This window comes from Manacus candei, unplaced genomic scaffold (assembly GCF_025592945.1).
Source record: "Manacus candei isolate 608988 ecotype Guabito, Panama unplaced genomic scaffold, ASM2559294v1 h1tg000033l, whole genome shotgun sequence".
In the NCBI taxonomy this organism is placed as follows: domain Eukaryota; kingdom Metazoa; phylum Chordata; class Aves; order Passeriformes; family Pipridae; genus Manacus; species Manacus candei.
The window spans coordinates 6866314-6890158 of NW_026138081.1; the positions used below are offsets into that span (position 1 = coordinate 6866314).

General features: G+C 43.2%; 1 protein-coding gene and 1 long non-coding RNA gene across 2 annotated transcripts in view; both read right to left on the reverse strand.

Moving 5' to 3' along the window:
- Window positions 1-18254, reverse strand: part of ZFYVE1 (zinc finger FYVE-type containing 1) — a 28749-nt gene extending 10495 nt beyond the window's left edge. Inside the window, exons 1-4 of the mRNA XM_051791550.1 lie at window positions 17853-18254; window positions 16989-17219; window positions 16314-16850; window positions 2091-2595 (exon numbers count right to left, since the gene is read on the reverse strand). Coding sequence (XP_051647510.1) covers window positions 2091-2595; window positions 16314-16811 — 1003 coding nt within the window. The 5' untranslated portion in view covers window positions 16812-16850; window positions 16989-17219; window positions 17853-18254. The remainder of the gene's footprint in view (window positions 1-2090; window positions 2596-16313; window positions 16851-16988; window positions 17220-17852) is intronic.
- Window positions 18255-20959: 2705 nt separating this feature from the next.
- Window positions 20960-23817, reverse strand: LOC127472828 (uncharacterized). Its single transcript, XR_007905177.1, has 3 exons — window positions 23469-23817; window positions 21142-22827; window positions 20960-21092 (listed from the first exon to the last, which is right to left on the reverse strand). It is a non-coding gene; the product is annotated as an uncharacterized LOC127472828 (long non-coding RNA).
- Between the last annotated feature and the right edge of the window lie 28 nt (window positions 23818-23845).

Below are 23845 nucleotides of genomic sequence, written 5' to 3' on the forward strand. Positions count from 1 at the left end.
CTAATAATAACCAGAAAGAATGTCAAGTTCTTCTGCTAGCTCAAGACCTCACTGGTTAGAAAAGCCCAAATGAGAATGTGGGTCAGCCAGGACTGCTGTGGTATTACACAACAGAAGTCTCCTATATGTTCACAGACAGCAGGACTGAGCCTCAGCTGTTGCAGGCCAATTCATCATGGATCTTCTTTATCAGAACATCAGAAATGGACCAAATTAAGAAAGATTTCATCATACCTTTTGAAACATGCAAAAAAAAGAGAAGAAATTTAGATCCCTGTATAGTCAAAACCAAAACACGCCATGACTTCCACAGGACAGTGCATTTCACTCAGACATACAAATAAAATACAGAATTTAAATACAAATAGTCAAATGTTACATGAGCCAAGTTAAAAGTACTGGTGAAGAACACTGAAATTGGTGGGAATAATAGTGTGCCAGGTCTGCTCCTTTGGCCGTATCAGATACCTGCACAGAGAGAAGTGGTGTCAAATCATCAGCTCTGTGCCACCACAAACTCAGTCCTGACCTCACATCAGCCTCAGAATGATGTTGGTCCACAGAATTAAAAAAAGTAGAGTGATATTCATCGAAGTCATTATTCTTGCTCCTCCTAGTTTCTACACAGAATTTTATCCTTGTTTTATTTGCAACAGGGTAGTACATATCCTTGCCAAAATCCCAGGGTATCTCAGTTGTGCTGGGTTTGTGTGGCCAGGTTTTGGTAGCAGGGGGACTATGGGGGTGGTTTCTGTGAGAAATTGCTGCCCCATGTCTGGCAGAGCCAATGTCAGGCAACTCCAGGACGGACCTGCCGCTGTCTAAGGCCAGACTAATTAGGGATGATATTAACACCTCTGTGATAACATATTTAAGAAGGAAAAAAGTTATTGTGCAGATGTAATTGCAGCCAGAGAAGTGCAGAGTGAGAACATGTGAACAACTCTGCAGACACCAGGGTCAGCGAAGAAGGAGGGGCAGGAGGTGCTCCAGGCACCAGAGCTGAGGTTCCCCTGCAGCCTGTGGTGCAGACCACGGTGAAGCAGCTGTGCCCCTGCAGCCCACAGGGGACCATGGGGATGCAGAGATCCACCTGCAGCCTGTGGAGGAGACTCATGCTGGAGCAGGAAGGAGGGCTGTGAACCTGTGGGAAACCCATGCTAGAGCAGGGTCCTGGCAAGGACGTGCTGACCCATGGACAGAAGAGCCCACGCTGGAGCAAGTTTTCCTGGTAGGACTTACAACCCTGTGGGGAACCCATACTGGAGCAGGCTGTGCCTGAAGAACTGCATCCCCTGGAAGAGTGACCCACCCTGGAGCAGTTCATGTAGAACTGTTGCCCATGGGATGGACTCATGTTGGAGAAGTTCATGAAGGACTGTCTCCTATGGGAGGGACAGTCCCACACTGGAGCAAGGGAAGGACTCTTCTCCCTGAGCAACAGTGGGAACAACCTGGGATGGACTGACTGTAACCCCCATTCCTCATCTCCTTATGCTGCGGGGGGGGGGGGGGGGGGGGGAGAAGGTGTTTTCAAGATTTATTTTACTTCTCACTATCCTGTTCTAATTTTATTGGTAATAAACGCAATTAATATCTCCAAGCTGAGCCTGTTTTGCCCATGATAGTATTTGGTGAGTGATCTCTCCCTGTCCTTATCTCAGCTCATGAACCTTTCATTATATTCTCTCCCCTGTCCAGTTGTGGAGGGGAGTGATAGAGCGGCTTTGGTGGGTGCCTGGCATCCACCCAGGGTCCACCCACCACATCACTTTTCGCCTTCCTCTGCTATATCACCCATATTCATGATTTTGTATGATGTCCCCTCCTATGGCTGGCAGAACTCATGACTAGTCAGTGCTGATGTACAGCTGGCTAAGAGGATTATTCTAGCTGATCTGGAATAGCCAGATCACCAACAGGAAATGCTCTGGTAGTTCCACAGCCTGGTTCCCAGACTTAAACAAGTGAGAGCAAAACGCAAATCATACCTTTACATGGTAGTAAAGAATGCTGAATATTCAATGCAACCTGATAATTTCTAGACAGTGTTTAGCACATTGTAATTCAGTTTCTTACTGCCTACTCACCAGAGCCCAGTAGTTTGGTGTACACAGTCTCGTGAAAGATGATGACACCTGGACCCAAAGTTGAGAGAGGAACATCTAGGCCACAACGGGCTGTGGTAGCTTTTAGCTCCTTAGTGAAATGTTTTAAATAAGCCTCCGAGGCATCACCAAGGAATTTGAAGAGATCATTGTGGAGCCTGTCAGCACGAGTACGATAGATGACAAGGTCAGAGATGGCCAGGACCTTCAGCAGCAGCCGTGTTCTCTGGCTCAGGTTCACAGTGGCCCCCAGGAGGCCCTCTGTATCAATTACCACCACTTTGCGGACAGGGTCATAGGCTGCCCAGACACCAACTGTGCAAGACTCTTGGGCTGGAGACGTCTTGAAGACTTCCCGGCCATAGAAGAAAGTGTGGTTAAGGGTGTGAGACTTGCCATCCCCTGTGTTCCCAAAGATGGACACCACCTTTAGATGCTGGTCAGGACTGCAGTCCAGTTTCTTAATAAAGTCTTCTTCATTCCTTACCTTCCAAAACAAAAAGAGAAAAATATAACTATGCAATTGGAATAGACAACACTGAAAACACAGCTGGTTTCAGGATTCACAAGTTTAAAAAGACCAATTATCTCCTCTTTAGATTTCATCATAAGTTGCTGAAGCACCAAGAAGTACAAAGCAAAATATTAGAATGCAGCTTTGTAAAACATACACATCAATGTGATTTACTGTTCCATCATGTAGCTGTTTTAGAAGTGATGCCTCACTGTGATTACGTCTGGTCAAACCTCCTGTACTTCACCCCATTCCTTGAGGCAGTCCTTTCAGAGAAGGGAGCACAACTCTCTTCCAAGTCTGACAGAACAGCTACTTGGAGCATGGCAGACTTCCGTAGTAGCATTGGTCTCCTGGCAAGCATCCAAATTCAGGAGAGTGCTTTTGTCACTTTAACTTGCCTCATCCACTGAGGCTGAGCACCTGTTTAGGGAGAAAAATCTCTGCCATGCATCTGTGCTGCAGCCTGTCCTGCTCCCATTGCTCTCCAGCTGATCAATCCTTCAGCTGGAGAGGCAGAAGAGGAGCAGAGAAGAAGCAAAGTTGTGCAGTGGAGTCAGTGCTCAAAGCAAGTCAAACTGGCTCTCACGGAGGTGCCACAGCTATCTCAACAATCCATTTCATAATTTACTGTATTGTACTTCCATTAAAAAAAAACCAAAAACACAAAAGAACATGCAGATACAAAACCAAAAGGGTGTAGACAGCCTTCAGCAGTTTTTGGTTTTGCATAGATTAAGTGACAAGATCATGCTATCTAGATTAAAGAACAGGGCATTTTTCAGATACTAGAGCAACAGACACAGATAAACAAGCAATGAAATGGGGTTAGGGCTCTGTACAAGAGTTTGCCTTGATTTTGTTGCAGAACATGGCCTTGGCTTTCACAGGTTTTATGCTTCTGGCTACAGCTGTTTAGTTGTCCTAGCTAGAGCAGCTGGGAGCTGTGTGGGTTTAACTCAAACTGTGTATTCTATACCCCCTATGTCATTTCCCAGGAACTGTTAACAATAGACTATTTGCAGCAGCTGCCCAAAGCACACCTGACCCCCTCAGGCTATAGTTATGGGTGATGTTAACTCCTCTCCAGGGAGTCATTAGCACTTCCACACCCAGCCTGAGGGGTCATGTCTCCTAACTGGCCACCAAGGATTCACAGCCATCCATTGTGGAACTCCCCGCCCTGGGGGAGGTACTGGGAATTCCCGCTCGAACCTGAGTGTATATAATCTTGGGGTCTTGGGACTTCTGGTACCACTCATCGGATCCAGAGGATCCATCAGAACCTCAGTCGGACTGCAACGACCACTCTCAACCAGACTGCAACCACCATCCTCGACTAGACTGTGACCAGCACTCTCACCAACAGGTTTTCCCCCCTCCTTTTACTTTGGACTCAGGGACCATGTGGGACTCAGCACGGGGGCCAACGAACACCACTCTGTTCGTGCCCCAGGGTGCTGGGTTATACATCTGGGTTTTGTGGGTTAAAACCAATTGCTTGTCCATATAATTGTATTATTTTTTATTAAATTGTAACTCTGACTTGTGGTCTCTTTTGAGTTGGGTTCATTTCTCCTGCTGGTTTACCTTTAAACTAGCACACTAGTCCTTGCTTTTTCTTCTTCCAACAGGTTTTATCCGTGTATTATGTGACATGGAAGAATATGACAGAAGCACTCTTTGTGAAGGATTGAATTCACTTTCTCCACCCCAATTCCCTCCTCAAGGAATCCCCATCAACTGAAATGACCAGGGCTTCTATCCCGTCTTGCCTACCTCTCAAGTTCTGAAGCTCTTAGTTATTTCCCTCCTGAAAGGACACTTGGAAGGTCTCACAATCCATGATCCAGAGAGCCCATGAGGTAATAAATGTTTTCTTTGAACAAGACCATTCTTAGATCAGTAAATTAGTTTAAAGCCTACCCAGCCCCGTTTGCTTTGGTCAAATCTATCAGCAGCAGCTAGACTTTGAAGGAAAATAAAAGCCAGCCAGTGTACCAAAAACATAAAAAGTAATCAGTGTGCCAGATTGTGGCTGGGAACAGCATTCACAAAATAAAACTGTGGGCTGTGGGGCTGCAGTAGCTTCTCATGGACTCAAATCATTCAAGGCAGCCTCATAGAGTAGAAGAAAACGGGAAACAGAGAAATCAAAATGCTCTCAACAGAATATTTCCTGGTGTCTGTGGGAGAACATGAAGATACACTCAAGTTACAGGCAAACCAAATAAAGTGTCTGCTTTTTTGGTAGCTGTTATTATTATTTTATTATCATTGTTATTATTATATTATTATCATCAGGAAGGTAGTTTAGATGATAGATGCAATTTCTCTTAGTGTCTCTGGAGATGTCTCTGTGGCTGAAAGGAAGCTCTTGGTTCATGAGATAACTCCTAAAAATATTTACAGATTTGACAATATGTTACATGTGCATAAGCAAAAAGGACATGATACTGTTTTCTTCAAAGGGTTTTGTTTTTAACTCCCACCTCCCAAACTTCTAACCATAATGGTGGCAGATCCTTTCTGCCAGAGTCAGTGGCTAGGCACTCCCTGGTCAGCACAAGGAAATAGTTTTCAAACAGCTGCTTAAGTATCGGCAGGACAACTAATGACTAAAGTCTTTCAGGCAGCACTGGTTATTATTCTGGTAGCAGTTTGGGAGAGTTTGTGGAAGGGGCTGAGTCAGTAATGTCAGAAGACACAAAGGACAGTAGGGACCACAGGGATAAGGGTAGCTCTGTCATGCATTCCCACCAATAAGAGGCAGGAGTCAACTCATGTGGAAATTGTCCTAAGCTGAGCTAATGCAAATGTCCACACCAACAGCTTTCTTTTGCATTCAATGTACATTAAAAACTGCTGATGCCAAGGCAACATATTGTGGAAAAAAAAGAGGTGGATTGCTGAGCCAGACAGAAGAAAAGTTGGTTCCAGATCAATAATTCAGATTACTCCAGCAGAAAAAGTTATGCTAAATATCAAATCACACATCCAAAGTACTGAGTTGTTACCCACTTCCAAGGTTCTAGGCTCTTTCAGGCCTCCTTTCAGGACAGAACCCAGGAGTGATTCAGACAAGCAAGTTACCCAGGAGCACAAGAATACACCAAAGTCTAGCTAGTCCAATGCTGTGTCTTACAGATCTTGGTAATGACTGAGAAAGAACTTAGACACGAAACAAGTAAATGTTTCCTAGCATGCTTTATCAATTCTCAGAAGTCATATAACAAAGGACTTCCTGAGCAGCAGTTGCATCCAGACGCTCATGTTTGGTAGAGAACCAACAGACCTATCCTCTAGGAGGTGATCTAACCCCTTTTAGAACCTAGTCATAGTTTTGGATACTGCAACATCCTTACAATAAATTCCATGTTGGGGGAGAAGAAACAAAACCAAAAAACAAACTAATACAACCAAAAAAACACCTTCCCTTTGAAGTTGCATATGCTTGTATGACATTGGGTGCTCCCTGCTCTTGTGCACTAGTTGACTTTAACCAAGGCTGAACACAGGGATGATGCTCTCAAAAAACCATCCACAACAATCCCCATACCAGCAGTCAAATTTACTTCCCTTGAGCAAGCTTCTTTAAGACATTTAAAGTCAGAGTGGATGTGTACTAATCCCTACTAGGTCTATCAAGTCCCACTTCTCCATTTTGCTTCTCATCTCTAAAGAAATTTGTATGGTACCACCTTCTGCTGTATATGCAAAGGGATCATGTTTCCATAACTCTGTCCACTCCCACATTGCCCAAGAGCTCCAAATCTCTGATGTTAACAGCAGAGGGTAAATATGAAGCCTTCCTTAAATTGCTCAACAATGTAAATTAAGAATGAAAACTATATGTCTAACCTAAGACAAGAGTCATATCTCTTCAGCCCCTTCCTATTTTGCCATTTCTAGTATCAGAGACTCATTTACACTTTTGTTACAGCTCTTAGAAGATTCTCTTCTAAAAAGAACAGTTTTTACTCTATCATATGGTAGAATCCTGGTTAGCTTTCTTTTATAGATTTAACTACATTGCTTTTAGCAACTGCCATCCAGCTCCCTATGCAGTCCCTTTGCCCAAGCTCAGCTGAACTGAAGGTGAAGGTCTTCAACAAGAAAAAAACAGAACTTGATAGCTAAAGTCTTCCATAAGGAGGGCACAAAAACTCATACCATGTGGCTGTGGAGCATTTAGGACTGAAGCTTCTTTAAACACCCATATTTGGAAATCTATTATACCTAACATAACAAGTTTCCTAGATCTGAGCCCTAATAACAAGTGGAACCATTTAGAAACAGAACTGCTAAAATGAAACAAGAACTGCTAAACAAGAGAGTTCTTGTTAAGAAACAAGAATTGCTAAAATGACATTCCTGCCTATGAGTTTCTTAGTAACAATGTTATTAAAACAATAAAGTGTTAAAAAACTTAAGAAAAGAAAATCTAAAAAACAGAACGGTTTCCAATGACCTGTACTTGTACAACTTTAAATCTGCCTCTAGGCAAAACAAACACATTAAGAGCATCAGACATTTTTACCACAGTTTTCTCCTCTTAAAACTCTTTATGAACCCTTTAGGGCTTGCTAATATTCATGGAAGTAGTGCACAAAGCCAGAGTTGTGTCACGACACACAATAGCTCAAAACAAAAATCAAGAATGCTTGGCATAGTATTCATCAGAGCGCCTTCATTTGCTAGTCTTACACTGTCATTTTGACTCACATTGGTACTTTTGTTGTTGTGTTTTGAAAACTTACTCTTTGCCTGACCTCATTTTAACAAAGTATTTTTAATAACTAACATACACTTTCTGCAATCGAGAAAGATATCATCCTATAAACAATTAAATTTCTGAATCCAGGGTTATCAGGCATGGGAACAGGCAGCCCAGAGAAGTGGCAGAGTCACCATCCCTGGAGGTACTTAAAAGGTGTGTAGACATGGTGCTTAGGGACACGGTTTAGTGGTGGATTTGGCAGTGCTGAGTAAATGGTTGGACTCAATGATGTCGAAGTTCTTTTCCAACCTAAATGATTCTAAAATTATACAACCAGCACATGACAATATCTTCTGATACACAACCATGACATCAATAAAGAGGATATAAATTTAGCACTGTTTTCAATGAATGGAAGTATAAGCTACAAGATTTGTAACAGCACATCCAAATGTATACCAGCATAAAATTGCAAACATCTGAAACAAATTAGTCTTTAAGTACAAGCAGTCAAAACAATCAAGTGGAAGAAAGTAAATACTATTTCCCCTAAAGGATTATTTAACACTGGCAATACAAGTAATTCTGCTCACAGTTCAGAAAATGCTTTAAAAAGATAATGCTTACAAGAATTCCAAATAACACCTGAAATCAAAGGGAGAAACAGCAAAACAAGCTAAAATAAAATCTGCAACCTTTTAAGCAGCCCTGAGCTTCTAAAACACAAAACTGAGACAATATTAGGTAACTGATCTTAAGGACAGAGTATTATATCAATCATGAAACCTGGAAACAGAATAGATCTGTCAGATCTGCACAGCTCAGCACAGACCAGTTCTTTAATATGCTACTTCTAAATCTGTGTTTTAACTTTAAAAAACTGAGCTTTATCCAGAGGTAGATTCACACAACAGTCTTATGGGTGCATACCTAAAGCCCCAGGTCCCACCCTTTGGTCATTAAGTCAGAATTTCAGTGTACACTGAAAACAAGAGAGAAACCTATAAAACAGATTTATTCCTTTAACTACAGCCTGTAAGACTAACCTGAGAAGAATAAGCTCCACCATAATACAGTGCTGCCACCAAAATTCACACCTCTGCAGGGCTCCTCACAATCACTCCTGAAAAGGCAGTGCATGAATGCAAAGAAGTGTAGCTGGCTTACCCCAGCAACTCAAGTGCAACAGGCTATTAAAAAAAGGAACTAGAAACTCCCTGCTTTTGCCCCCGGAGAAATTTTTGTTGATATTCCCAAGTGTTTCTTGTTATCAAGTGAGAAAAAGAATTGGGTAGCTCCCTGCAAGGAAGAGAAACTCTGCTATGAAACCCTTTACACCAATAGAGTTCTGAGACAGGCTCTAAACTAGAGTAATTTAAATCCTGTTTCCTATAAGATCATAGACTTATTCCGGTTGAAAGGGACCTGAGGAGAGCATTACTCCCTCTCAGCTTTGAAGATTTTGATCATAAGCAGGTGCTCAAGAAGAATCAAGGCTGAATTTTAAGTCCAAGCAGCTATAGTTTTCTACCTTAGGTTGCCTCCTATACCTTTTGTTATGGATGACTTCCCCAAAAAAATTCCATAATGGAATTACATAGACATATTTGATACATAAATACGTGCCTCTAAATTTCTTAGAAGCTTGATGAAAATAAACAGCAAAGTAGAAAAGAAAGACTCTAATAACGTTCCTGAGGAAACAGCATGTTTCATGTCCACCCCATGCAGCCTCCAAAATAAAACAGTAAGCTAACCAGTCATACCCCTAGTTGCTAGCTAGTAAGCATGCTGGCTGGTAAATGATAGCACACATACTGCTTCTTACCCAAAAGACAGAAAATGTGGATAAGCATTGGATAATAGGAGGTAGACCTCTCAGAAATTAGACTTCATTAATTCTATGGGTCAAAGAGTTACTTGTTACTATGTAAATGTTTCACAGTAGCTTGGTAAACTTTCCCAAAAGGGCTGTGTCACCAGATTCGTTTATAAAATTGTGTATGTCATACCAGTAGTTACATTCTGGTATTCAGGAGTAAGTTATTAATCATTAATCCGGCAAACAAATATATCAATCATTATTGCCCTCAGTAATCTCCTAGACCTAAGACAAGCTGACAGCAGACACATCAGCATTTTCAGGACTGGAGTCCTACAGATTCTCAAGCCCAAACTGAGGGACCTGACGCCCAATGCAAGGAGGGCAAAACAGAGAAGAGGACAGACACATCACAAGGACCTAAGGTTAGATTACAACACCACAGTTCCAGCCGGGTTTGATCTTTTTCCCAAGCTGGGTATAGGTCTGGCTCAAGCAAAGGAAAGCATTTGTGTTAGGAGTGTTTCCCAACCTGAAATTTTTTTCCTTCTTATTTGCCTTCACTGGGTTCTGTTGAGATTTGTTATTAGCCTATGTACATACCCGTGACAATACTGTCCCTGAACAAAATGTCTCTTTCATCTCTTTATCCTGTTCCTTCCCACAGCTCTGGCAAAGGAATTCAGGTTCAGTATTTTCATGGGTTTGTACAGAGCTTAACAGCATGAGTCTCAACAGGACCTACAGGTGCCTGCAATGAAGGATGGAGGATGCCCATGTCTGAAGCCCATGTCTATCTCTTATGGGACTCTTTCAGAGGCAAGAAGAGAACAGTTAAATCCTGCTTAACAACTCTACCCAAAGAGAAAGATCCTATTTCAAAAGTTTTAAGACAGTGGTGGAAAAAAACTTTAGGGGATGGGATGTAACCCAATTTCATTGGACTCCTTCCTAATCCAAGAGGCGATATTGGCTGAAATATTGCTATTACCAAATAAGTTACCCTTGTAGATGATTGCTGAGATATATGATACTGCTGAAAGCAGAAATAAGACTAGAGATCCCACTAAACTGCTTGCTGAAAAACTACTTTTGCAAGAACTCAAAATCAATAGTCTTTGAGATAAATGCAACTGCTGCAAAAATAACACTAACATAACAGTGTCATCTAACTCTTAAAGAGAACAGTAAACAATGATGCAGAAATCATTATTTTGTATCCTAAGTACCTTTCAAGTTCCCCACGGATGTTAATTTGGCTACAGAGCTACCAATCATCACCCCAATGTCATATCTGTAGCACCAGACCACATCCAGGTGAAGAGACTTGTTCACAAGACAGCAAGTCAGTGAGCAAGTTCATTCTATAACTATCTGTCTTCCTCAGTACTAAGAATAGCTAGATTACCTGTGTGGACACTACTTTATACCACTGTCCTTGTTAAGAGGGCCATCTACAAACTTACTTATATTACAGTTCCACTCTTCCTATAAAATAGGAACTCTGTTTATTTTCCCAGTTTCAGGTTGTTTTGACAGGCAGACCAAAGGACTCAAACTTCTGCCTTTATGTGATCCTACAGCAAGGCATTAACAACCCAGGTAAAAAAAATCAAAAGTCTACTGCAACAACATCTGCAACAACTTCTAGTGACCCCTGCAGCAGTGAGAAAGTGGAAGAGAAAGGACAGAAGGGCTGGAGGACAGCAAAATGACAGTTCCCCTCTTCTTTCTTGAATGTACCCCAAAGCACTTACATTCTCCTCCTGGCAGCACCCAGGAGCCCAAAAGGATTCACTGGATAAGTGCAAAGAGGGGTACAGTGGAGGAAGCACTAAAATACACCATTTTCCCCACCAATACTATTTAGTTCAGGAAATGAACTAAGTTCAGGAACTCCTTGAATGAAACACTGCGTAATTCCAGACTAGCTTGTTACCAGCTTCTCTCACCTGTGAGATGCTCTCCTTGGCTTCCACACCTGCATTCATGTCAGCATATGGACAAAAGAGATAGGAAGCAAGCAAAATACTCGACTTTAATTACTGCCCAAGAGTACTGCATCATGAAGAAGGTGTAAGACTGGTTCCAGGGAAAAGCAATATTTGTATGTTCAAATTAGCAAAGAGCCAGCTGGAGACTGTTAAAGGAGCTGTGTATTTGTTAAAAGAATGGCTCCTCTCTTATCTTCTAAAAATACCCTTCAAAATACTGGTATATGTCCAGTGGAAGAAAGAACACTCCTAACCAGCAACTGCTAAGTAGTTTTTCTACTGCTTTATTCCAAGGACAGGAAAACAGTGCACTTTAATGTAAGTGAACTGATAACAGACTGGGATGGGAAGAATACTGAAAAATAACAAAGTATTAAGAGAAAAATTCCTAAAGCGTAGGACAGTAAACTCCCAAAAATACTTTGGGAAGGAAATTTCTCTAAAGCACAAAGAGGAAGAAAACTCATCAATAGCACAGCTACAGTATCAAGGGACAGAAATTACATATCCTGATACAACAGATCACACTGACCTAAAAAATTCAGATCCTTCAACATTTTTTCCTCCTCCTTTATATCCATAGCAAATATACTAGCTGTGACTCCTCAGTTTACAGAACATGGATTAAAATTCCCAGAAACTTACAGCTGACTGTGCTACCTCAAAGCACAAAAAAATACCCACCAAAAAACACAATCTCCCAAAAACAGATCAGGCTACAAAGTCAGTACCTTTTATTTTTTGTTGAAACCCATAGATTAGGTAATTTCTTGTGACAGAGTTAGTTTCTGGTCAAAGATCTGTAAACTCTAAGGCAGATTACTAATAACCACAAGTCTCCTATCTTCTGGGGTAGATGAAAAACTTTCTCTACTTCTGTTAAGTGTATGGGCTGAGTCCTTAATTAGGGCTTTGGACAAAGTGTTATCGTAGAAGCCACTAGTGACACTACAACTAAGTTCTGATCCTGTGGTAAGAACTCCCAACGTCTGTTCCCCAAGATAAAAATATCAAGCTGTTGTTATGCATTGTTAAGCATTTCTCCCCTGCCTCAGAAGTAGTAGTAAATAAAGTTCACTGTACAACAGATACATAACTCTGTGCTTTATGCTAAAGAGCTCTATTGCAAGTGTATTGTATAAATACAAAGCAAAAATGGATACTGTTCCAGAAACTGCATAAACATAAGTACGAGAGACAAAGACAGATGCAGGTGACATAGGACAGTGAGACAGTATCAGCACTTGAACCAAGTATCCTAACCTGAGTCATGTTTTTATTGTTGTATTTCACTGTGTTTTTCTTAATAGATCCACAGATACAGGGGAGTTTTAAAAAATATCAGTTAATTGATTCTGTAAGTTCTTAAGGGAAGTGTCTCCTGTGTGCAAGGGGCAGCAATAGTGACAGCTGATAGTTTGAGAATCCAGCAAGTTAGAGACAAGAAAGAAAAGCTGACATCTTGACAGAGCAGATTAGGAGATTGAGTTGGGGGATTTACACACATAAAAAAAGACGGCACACAGTTTGAGTCTAACAAAGCAAAGAGGAGATGTGGAAGATGTAAGGACAGCGGTGACAATACCAAAGCAATTGACTGAGGAAGTAATCTCCACAATATCATTCTCAGTAGAGTGAGCAAAGAAGATAGACTATGTCAAAGCCCATTAACAAACAGATGCTGCAGTTATCAAGAACATTTTGATTGAAGCCTCAACTTTCAATATGTGATAGATAAGGTCAAAAGTTTAATACTGTGTAAAGAGAAACTGCATAATACAGCTTGAGAAAAAGCCCCTAGAATAGGGTCTAAACTGCAGATGATGCCAATTTGTAAAACAGTTTTGTTTTCTGATAGAAGTCAATAGGGTCTTATGAGGGGCAACAACCCCTGGAAGAATGAAGAAAAAATTTGTCACGTATGTCAAGATGACTGGGGTCTAACTCACAAGAGCCACAAAGCACTGCACTCACTGCATGGTGTGTTAGACAGCTGGGGCAGGACTCCATGAGGAACAATCTCTCTCTCTGTTCTTCCACAGACTTGCAGTGCGAACTTGGATTTAACCCCTAACAGCATTTTCTTACCATGAGATAGTCAACCTCCTTTTGAGGAGCTCAGATATAGTGCTGTTATGATGAACATGATAGAGAAGTTTGTATTTCACAGATACAAACTTTGGCTACCATCAGTTCTCTACAAACAAGTGGTGGTCTAAAATGGGACCTTTCCTGACTAAATGGATTTGAACAAGCACAAGAAGTCCTCAGTTTTCTGAGCTCATAGTTATGTCTGCAAAGCACAAAAAGCTTTGAGCAGGCCAACACATCTGTGCAACATGGCACAAAGACAGTTATGCAGATCTCAGAATTATCATAGTTGTATCACTGTAGTGCTGAACCCAAGCTCAGAATTTCCACCTCTCAGCTAAATGAATTTGCTCAGGTACAGCTCCTTATGGATTAATCCACAGTGCTTCTGGATCTAGAACCAGATCAGGTATTTGCTTACATGCTATAAATGTTCTTTAGTTTCCAAGAAGCCAACAGGAACAGTGAGGTGAAACATAACTGCTTGAGCTTAACTCTAAGTTCCAAAGAAAACTAAAAAAGAAATCTTTTGGCCTTTTGTCCCCATCTCACTGAACCACTGTCAAGTTAGAGGTTTGTAAACAAGTATACGATTATCTCAATCCATCATGTTTATTCAGCAGCATAACTAGTTCTGCCTAATTTTGTATTTTTTGGTAGCTTTTAACATTGCCATGGCAGAATCTAACACTGATAGCAAATCAGCACTTTCCTCTCTTATTTCCTAACTAATGCAACAATTTTCAAGTTCCAAAGGTCATTACACAAGACAGTTAAAGATAACTAGACTCCATAATTCTGATAAATCCTTATTTTTCTACTCAAGCTTAAAGAGACACATACCCTCAAACTCCAAATCTCCACATTTCAAGTTATTAATATTTTGGTATTTTTGGACAAAAAGTTGGTTTAAATAAAGAATATTTTAATGATTTCTCCCCAAATAATGACAAGCACAAAATAAGTTTTAAATAAATATATATATATATATATATGTAATATAGCTAAATTGGCTGACCAGTATTATCAAGAGCAAAAGATGCCACACAAGATGTCTTGAAAGCTAGCTAGTCATCTGACAGGCCTCTCTAAAAAAAGATCTTCATGTTCACTAGCAGAAACATTACTATAATATTACTCTTCAAATTCCAGCTGCCAGAAAATATTTTAATTAAAAACTCTCAAACTCCTTTGACACTGGCTGTGAGATGTCACAGAAGTATTCAGCTGTGAGGAAGAGAAGATCACTCCAGATGGAAGAGCTCAGATTCAACATCTTGATAGTGATACAAGATCATTTTTGGAGGGCTTTTTCAACCCAACCCTGTTCTGACCAAATTGCTATGATCTGATAAAGGACCACTGCTGTCCAAATAAGGAAGTTGGCTTTATTGCCCATGACATTTAAATAGCAAATGCACTTGCTTGCAAGAGGCAGCCAAAGGTCTACCTCAATAAGGCTTACAGATTCACGAGTATAAATATAACTTAAACCGGTACAACCACAGTTGTCACAGTTTGTGAGCAGCTTTCCAAGACAGCCCTGTTCCAAGGCATTTCAGAGCTTTCTCTAGTGGCTAGATAAGGATTATTGAAAAGTCTGCATCTTAGAGTAATAGTTGCATCTGTCATACATTACAAGGAAATGTGTGTTTGCTCAGGGCTTAGAAATACACAAACTTAGTACTGCTACTACACCTAAAACTCAAGCACTCAGTTTACAGTCACTAGTGTCCCTCAAAGTGTGTTTTCTATGTCAGTGCACCACAAGGACTGTCATCCTTTCCTCCCTTCCCCCTTCAAAAGCCATGTGAGTTGGCAATCAGTACACCTGAATGGACAAAATATGTGACCCAAGTATTTTGCAACTATTCTATACTATGGTATAATTACTGTGTATATATATATACACACACACACACACACTCTTCTATAGTATAGAATAGTTATGAGATACTTAAGTCATATTTCCTTGCAATGCATGATTGGCACATTGACTAAGATGGATACAAATAACTACAATACCAACAATCACAGTATCATCACAATTCTTTTTACTGATGTTAGCATGAATATGTTAAATTAGAGCAACCAGATATGGAATCTTCAGGTGACTACACATTTTCTTTCAGTGTCTCCTGAACAAGGTTTAACATAAAAAATGCAAACTGGAAGCCAGAAGACAAAGTTGAATTTTTACTTGTGTAATTAACCTGCTCCATGACTTTCACATGTTGCTGCTTTTATATTTATAAATTATTTTTACCTTGTAAAGTGCTTATGCTCACCAAATGTAGAGGCCAACAGAAGAGTTCTTTAACTGCATATATTTAACTCCAGACACTCTAAAATAGTGCCTCATGAGCAGCTGTTCCTAGTCAAATAGTTTCTATCATTTTTATCAGCAGGTCTACCCCAAATTGCTGGCAATTTCCCCCTCTTTCACCAAAAGGCTAACATGTAACAGTATTTGTGACAAGCAATATAGTTTAACCATGATATCTGTAGGACTTGGATGGCACACTCGGGACACTTATTTCTACTTTGTTCTATTTCTAAAAATCAGATAGATTTACTGGTACTAAAGGAGGACAGCAAGGAGCTTTAGTCTTGCATTAGCACTGCTTGGTACAGTGCCCTCTCCTAGTTATACGGTAGGAGATTGGCTGCCAGTACTCCCATTTGCAGGATATACTGCCATACTGTCCATACAATTCTGTTCAGGAATGATCAGCATCCTGCACAAACACCTCTTATCTTAATTGTGTGTGTCTCAGTACAGTCAATTCTTCCACCAGCTTTGCTTACCAAGCCTCTTAGAAGAGGCCCTTGCCACACCTAAGGTTTAACGAACTTGACCCTTTGAGGAACTCACGAGCAAGGCCACTCACTCCAAGGTGCTATGTCTTTTTAGCCCAAGATGCTCCAAGGCACTTAACTGGCCATTGTTTTGCTACCACTGCTGCCAGTTACACTTCACATACTAACGATGCATCACAGCAGCCTGTTAGATTAAGATAGAAACTAAAGGATCTTGCCTGTTCAAACAAACCACAGTTCTTACCTGAATCTCCTCAGTTTCATCCACTAAGAGGAAACTCACTACTTTCTCTGTCATCTTCCTTCTCTTGGTCTCTTCATCCATCCCCTCCTCCTCTTCCTGTTCTTGGGCTTTGCCAGCATGGTACACAGTGACAGGGTGCTTCCTTCTGTTCCCCCCAGCATGTGTTCTCTTCTGACACTCCACACAGAGGTTGATTTTGCACACCTGGCACCTCACTGCTGCTACTTGCCTCGAGCCCGTCATACTGGCATGCATTATGTTCCCATTGGCACCTTTGCAGGAGTCACAGTATGGGACATGGCCGGGTCTTATACGGGTCCGTTCGTGGTTCCGTAACCTTTCTGGCTGATGCAGCTCTTCTTCACAACGCTGGCACTGTAGGCTCCTGCACTCATCACACTCAAAGATTGCTTCATCTGTCCCACTGCAAACATAGCTTTCCTGGCACAGGAGTGTCGTGTTCTGTCCCTTCTCTGCAGTTTGCGTGTGGGCACTCATCTTCAGATTTCTTTAAAGCAATGTTTTTCCCTCCTGTTTCTGTTTCAAACAATGATATGTGTAAAAGTCAGTTGCAAATTTAGTATTTTCATAAAGGAAAGAAACACAAGAGGAGTGTTGTCTGTACTTAATTTTAAATAATTAATATATATGTTTCTGTAAGCTTCAAACACTGACCTGCCTCACGGGAAGAGTCTTTTTAAGTGTTAATGAAGTTTTCTTTCTCCAAAATAAACTTAAACAGCATGGCTGGTTTCATGTATTACTATACCCAAATGCCAGTGTACATTCTTTCTCTGCTTAGCTGTCTCACATATTTTCAGCGATGAGAAAAACAAAACCCAGCCTGGTGCACTTCAGCAGGTACAGCAAGCAAGTATTTCCCCGAAGCAGAGATCGGAGGAACAGCTGCTGACAGAGACAAAAAAGGCATCAGAAACACACAAGTGCATATACATATACATGTACACACACACACAAAAGGACCGTGTCAAGACTAGAAAATTCTCTGCTTTCACTCCCCAGCTAAGCTCCTCCTTCAGAGAGTTCACAGTATTTATTTGCTGGGAATTTCCTGATGTGCTTCGCCGGATAAACAAAAATCCGCTCTCTTCGTGCGCTCCTTCTAGTAACGCTGGAAGACGATTGCTACCGCGGCCAGGCTTGTCAGAAGACGGATTTTCTCCCTCTTCCTCAGCGCCCCAAGTTGCCAGCGCCCCAAGTTGCCAGAGCCCCGAGCCCAGCGCCCGCCGAGGGCAGCCTGCGCACCCCGCCGCCGCCTTTGTCTAGACCTGCTGCCTCCGGGCCGCGCGGGGCACCGGCCCCGGGCCGCCTCCCCTCCTCCAGCCGGCGCGGACGCCCCTCGCTCCAGGATGACCCCCTCTGCCGGCCGGCCCCGCAGCCCCGGCGCCGGGCGGGCGCTGCCCCGCGGCGGCCGCACTTGTGGCTCGGCCGCCCCCGGGGGCGCCGGGCGGACCCCGCGACCCGCCCGCGGTTACGTAACGGCGGTGCCGGCCGGCGCCTCCCCCCGCCCGCGCCTACCTGGGGCTGCGCTCGGCGCCGCGCCGGCCGGAGGGAGCGAGGGAGCCCCCGGGTTCCCCTCGCCGAGCGGCGGCAGCGGGCGGGGAGCCGCGCCGGGGCTGCGAACAAAGGCGGCGAGGCGCGGGGCGCCGCGAGCCGGGCTATTGTTTACAAGCCGGCGGCCACCTTTCTTCCCCTTCCTCCCGCCGGCACCCGGTGACTAAGGACTCAGGTCCCGGCCGCCGCTTCCTCCTCCCCCCCGTCCCCTCCGCGCCCGGGGGGGGTGTCCCGGTTCTCCTCCCCCAGGGGCCGACCATGCAGTCGGGGCGCCCGGGGGGACCGAGCAGGGCAGGGCCGGGCAGGACCCGCGCCCGCTCCGCCTGCTCCCCTCGTTGTCAGCCGGGATCAGCTGATCGCGGGGAACTTCGGGGTTATTTTCTCACCGCGGAGACGGGAAGGCGGCGGCAGGAGGCGGGGCGGCGCTGGCACGCCGGGAGCTGTAGTCGGGGGGCCGCAGCGCCCCGGCCCCGCCGCGGTTGCCGTACCCGCGGTGCAGTGCCCGCGGTGGGCAGGCGGTACCTCCGGCCCTTGCCATGGCCCCGGGGTTTTCTGCTGCCCTCGTTTTGTTTTCCATCTCCGCCTCGCACCTGTCTGGGTCCCCCGAGGAGCTGCGCCGGAGGAGTGTAAATAGGCCCCAGCAGGGTTTGAGAGCGAAGCTCTTTACTGCCACTGCACGGAGAACAACCAAGCGGCTGCTCCCAGGCCTCCAGGTTTGGCAGATGAATAGATCGCGGTGTCCACTTGGCGCCCAGCTCTCCTGGGTTTAAACGAAGTCTTGACAAGGAGAGCCACCGACCACTGTCATTGTGACCTTTTTTTATATTTTTTCATGACAGTAGCCTCAACCAATGTGTGAACTGCTGCCATTTATTTAGCTGGAAAAGAATGCACATCTGAAATAGAGGCACACACCTGCCAAAATATGGCAGATTCACAATCACAAACTGGAGCTGTGGGAATGGGTTGTGGATGCCAGACAGAAATGGTCAATGGAACTGCACGGTGAGGAAATAACCTTGGCCAGTAATGGCTCCAGTGAGCTTTTGGCTCATGGTACTGGCTGGAATAGGTATGATGCTACAAGAAAATGATGAGTTATTTTTTCATTGGCTGTACGTGTATATGAAAGTATATGATTTAGATAATATGCAACAGTATTTTTGTTATAGTATAGCCAGTGCACAGGGAATTTCTCTTCTAAAGTAGCAAGAATTTTTGGCTGGATGCATGGATCAAATGCTAATGGTTACCTCACCAGAGGAAGGACATGGGCCGTTTCCCTTCAGTGGACTTTTCATGTTGATAACCACTGACAGGCAGCTATAAAGTGCCCCTTCTTTGGTCCCCTGCTTTGGTTATAGACAAATAATTTCAAGAGGGAGCCAAATTACATAACTGGATATCCATGTAGAAGGCAGTGGTTGCAAGTTTACCTTTTCTAAGTTGAACTACTGTCATTTCACAAAACTAAGTCAGCAGGTCTAATTACCACAAAAATGAGGCACTGGTGAAGTTCCTAACACTAGGAGTGACTGACGCCCTCCCAGAATTCAAGTGTATTGCTGAAGTATCACAGAATATTCACAGAATATTCTGAGTTGGAAGGGACCCAGAACTATTGAGTCCAACTCTGGCCCATACAGGGACCAAACCCACAACCTTGGCACAACCATATAAGCACCGTGCTCTAAATACTTTTGTTCTACTAGATTCTACTATATATATTTGTGTAGGCATCTACATGATTTAACTGTTTCTCTCCTATGCAGTTTAGTGATGATGAATGAATGAAGGTTGGCACAGTAACTCTCTTCTCTGTTCTCTTCCATACTGTTATGATAATGTATTTTCACTCAGTATTATGCATAAAAGATTAAACAAAAAGATTAACAAAATAGACCGACATCTGTGGAATACAGTATTGCTGAACTAAATGTCTTTGGAGTGAAAAAAATCCTAAAAAGTGTATATAATGAATACATATGAGATAGAAACTTTTTAATCTCACAGTGCTTTTCACAAGGGGCCAAGGATTGCAATCACTGAGTCTGGCATCTAAGGGATACTCCTCTAAGTGGCTCTATTTAGACTCGTAATGTGATAGAGGGAGTTATTAAAGAGTATGAGGAAGAATAGAAGAATGTGATTATTAATTTTGTGGTGCTAAAAAAGTACACCTGAAGCCTGCTCTGTTGAAAATATTACAAAATGTACAAAGTAGTTATTACTTTCTGCATAAAGCCTAAACCTTCATCACCCAGTGTTTCCTACTTCTTTCTCTTAGTAAAACTGCAGCGCTGCTCCTCCTGGAATAGGAAGAGTAGATTTAATTTCTCTTTTTAATTGCCCTCCTTATAACCACAGATTTGGTTTTGTTATACGTCAAAAATCAACTCAGTCTGTTCCTTCAAAACAAATTTTACTGATTTCCATTAGCGTACCATAGCATATGCTGAAGAGAGAGAAACCTGCACTGATTAAAGCACATAGGCAATAAAGATCCAAGTGATTAGTCACAGTGTTATAAAGACACTATCCTTCTCCACTGTGGCAGATCCTTTTCACACACCATTCTGGAACTGTGAACCGTTCACCCAGAAAACATTTATAATGTTGAAAGGCATATATAGTGCATAGTCTAGAAACAACATGACCCCTGTACCCTGAGGTGCTGCTTACCATGTTTGGGATGATCTCTGATGCTTGAAATGCAAAACAATTTGTAGACATAAAAAGCACCTCTTTTCATTTTCGCCTCAATACTAAAAGCCATATACTGCACTCTTCTTCATTGGCTTGAGCATGAAACTCTGGAGTTTTGTCCTAGTTAGAACAGCTGGGACTAGTTCATGGGTGTATGGGTATAACCCAGAACTGTGTATTCTATAGCCTTCTGTGCCATTTCCCAGAAACTGTTATCGATAGAGCATTTACACCCTCTGCCCAGAGCAGCCTGACTCCTCAGGCTATAAACTAGCTGTTAAGAGGCCTGTGAGATAGGAGGGTGCCTCCTGTCCTCACACCCTTTGTGGAACTCCCCGCCCTGAGACAAGTACTGGGCATTCCTGCCTGAACTGGAGAATATATAATCTTGGAGTCTTGGAACTTTTGGAACCACTCTTGGGATCCAGAGGAAGACTGCAGATCACCGCTCTCAACCAAACTGCAGACCACCACTCTCGACTGGACTGCAACCACCACCTTTCAACCAGGCTGCAACCATCACTCTCGACCGGACTGCAATCACCACACTTGACCAGACTGCAACAGCACTCTCACCAACTCCTTTTACTTTGGACTCAGGGGGCCCAAAGGACACCACTCTGTTCATGCCCCAGGGTGCTGGGTTATACATTTGGGTTTTGTGGCTTAAAACCAATTGTTTGTCTGTATAATCGTACTTATTATATTATTTTATTAAATTGTTATTCTGACTTATAATCTCTCTTTTGGGTTGAGTTCATTTCCCCTGCTGGTTTACCTTTAAACCAGCACAAGTTTGCAGCAAGGAACTGAATAAAGTGAAGTGCAGTCAGTCTCTGGAAAGGGATCTCAGTTTCATAACTGAAGGGTAAACAGATAACATGGATAGGTTTAGTGGTAGGTAATTCCAAAATTTTATAGCAGAAAGGGGAGAGATGTGAAAATAGCTACATTTGCTGGGTGCTTCTGATGCTGTTCTTCCTTGATTAGGAAGGATCCTGGAGGCTATTTGGCTAAACAAAACAGATGAACATGTACACTAGGAAAGCCTTTGCAATGTTTCCTGTAAATACAAGCTTATTGCAGCAGTGCAAGTGAGTTTGTGTTTCACATTTCTTTTTCAAGCAGGCAAAAGTTTCAGTCTGAGACAAGAGCATAGAAACAGAAGACTGAAGATTTTCGTTATGCCCTTTCTCTTTTCCTTGGTTTTTCTAGATATGCTTATAAATTATTTTCAATATTAATAGTAGTCAGTATTGCAGTTATTAAGTTTGTGTTAGTTAAAGGGAGATATGCAGGCTGCTTGGAATAAGCTGTAATTAATAGAAAGTAAAAAGGTTGTTTCTGATTGGGGGAAGGAATTGCATTCAAACTTGCAGTATTTCCTAAATATGCTACTGCTAGAATATTTACCCTTACACATCATCATCTTGTAATGCAAGGTGATGAACAGGACCTCAGTTGCTGACTGTTCAGTAGCATGTATGACATTAGCCAGATAGTTTTAATCTGCTTTGTACTGAAGAAGTCAGTCTGCTTCAAATGTTTTTCTTGCCATTACAGGTGGAAGAGATTTTGTCATTCAACTCTAGTCTTCTGAGCACTTTTGAACAGGGGAAAATGTAATACAGATTTTTTAAACAGCTTTATGCACATATGTTTATTTCGTTGTCTACTTTATAATCATCTGTGAGATTGCCTTCCTTTCATTCACAGTCACTTCCTCTTTCCTTTTGCAAATCCTTGCCATCATTGGTGTGACTCCAGCAATTACTGTCTCACACATAATGTGGAGGGAAATTGTACATTTTAAATTGTCTTTTATTGTAGTCTAAATGCTGGAAGTAGGTCAGGGAAAACAACAGTCATAGACCATGGCTAGGCCCAACAGCACAGTGACATCTTTCTGATGAGCTTACAGCTGCTTAAGACACTGGTGTTTGCTCCTCTTGCTCTGTAAATCCTTAGCTTTTTTCAGCAGATAGAGCCTTCCATGAAAGCCAACCATATCCTGAGCTGCACCAAAAGCAGTGTGGCCAGCAGGCTGAGGGAGGGGATTCTGCCCCTCTACTCTGCTCTGGCTCCACCTGCAGTTCTGCATCCAGCTCTGGGGTCCCAGTAGAAGAAAGACATTGACCTATTGCAGCAAGTCCAGAGGAGGGCCACAAAAATGATCAGAAGGCTGGAGCACTTCTTCTATGAAGAAAGGCTAAGAAAACTGGGGCTGTTCAGCCTGGAGAAGAGAAGGATGCAGAGAGAAGTTATAACAGCCTTCCAGTACCTAAAGGGTGCAAGAAAGATGGGGACATGCTTTTTAGCAAGGACTGCAGCAATAGGACAATGGTTTTAAAGGAGGGTACCTTTAGTCTCATCATGGCTGGGCTTTGGGAACGAAGATTAGGGAAAGGTCTCTACCCACGTTTGTCACGAGCGCGCTGGTGGCTAAAAAGGCCAATACAGACAGGCATGTCCGGTTGCAAAAGGCACAGCAGAAAGACTCCTTAGGTGGTAAATTCTGCAAGGCATTCTTTCTGCGTTGTCTTTTCACAGTGAGGGTGGTGAGACAGTGACCCAGGTTGTCCAGAGAGGTGGTGGATGCTGCATCCCTGGAAACATTCAAGGTCAGATTGGGATGGGGCTCTGAGCAATGTGATCTAGTTGAAAACGTCCCTGCTCATTGCAGAGGGGCTGGACTAGATGACCTTTAAGGTCCTTTTCAACCCAAGCTATTCTATCATTCTGTATCTTTACATCTACTAGCTGTAAGACTTCTTTTCGTTGTAGCTTTCTAGGCCCTTAAAATTTGCTGAACACGGCTAAAACACGTGTTCTCTCCGTATTAACAGCCTGCTTAAAAGCAAGGGGAGTATTTACCACGCGGCTGTGCCTGCGGTGCAGCCCGTCACAATCGGGTCGCAGCTCAGCCTGGCCAAGTGGTCCAGTAGGACGGGCAGAAAGCCGTGGAGTCGGTGACACCCGCAGCCGGCGGCTTTCCCGAGGCTTTCCAGGGCCTCCAGCCGCCCCATCCCCGAGTGGCGCCGCTTGACCTCAACATGGCGGAGCTCGGGGCCGAGTCCCGGCCCCACTCCTCCTGGCCGCACCAAAGATGGCAGCCACCCGCCTGCCCTTTCCCTCCCCCATCCTTTTATTCTCCGCCGCTCTATGGTCGGCCGCGTTACAGCCTGGGCGCGCGGGAGGGCGCTCTGGCACAGCCGCCTCTGTGGTGGCGCGGCGCGGTGCATGCCGGACCG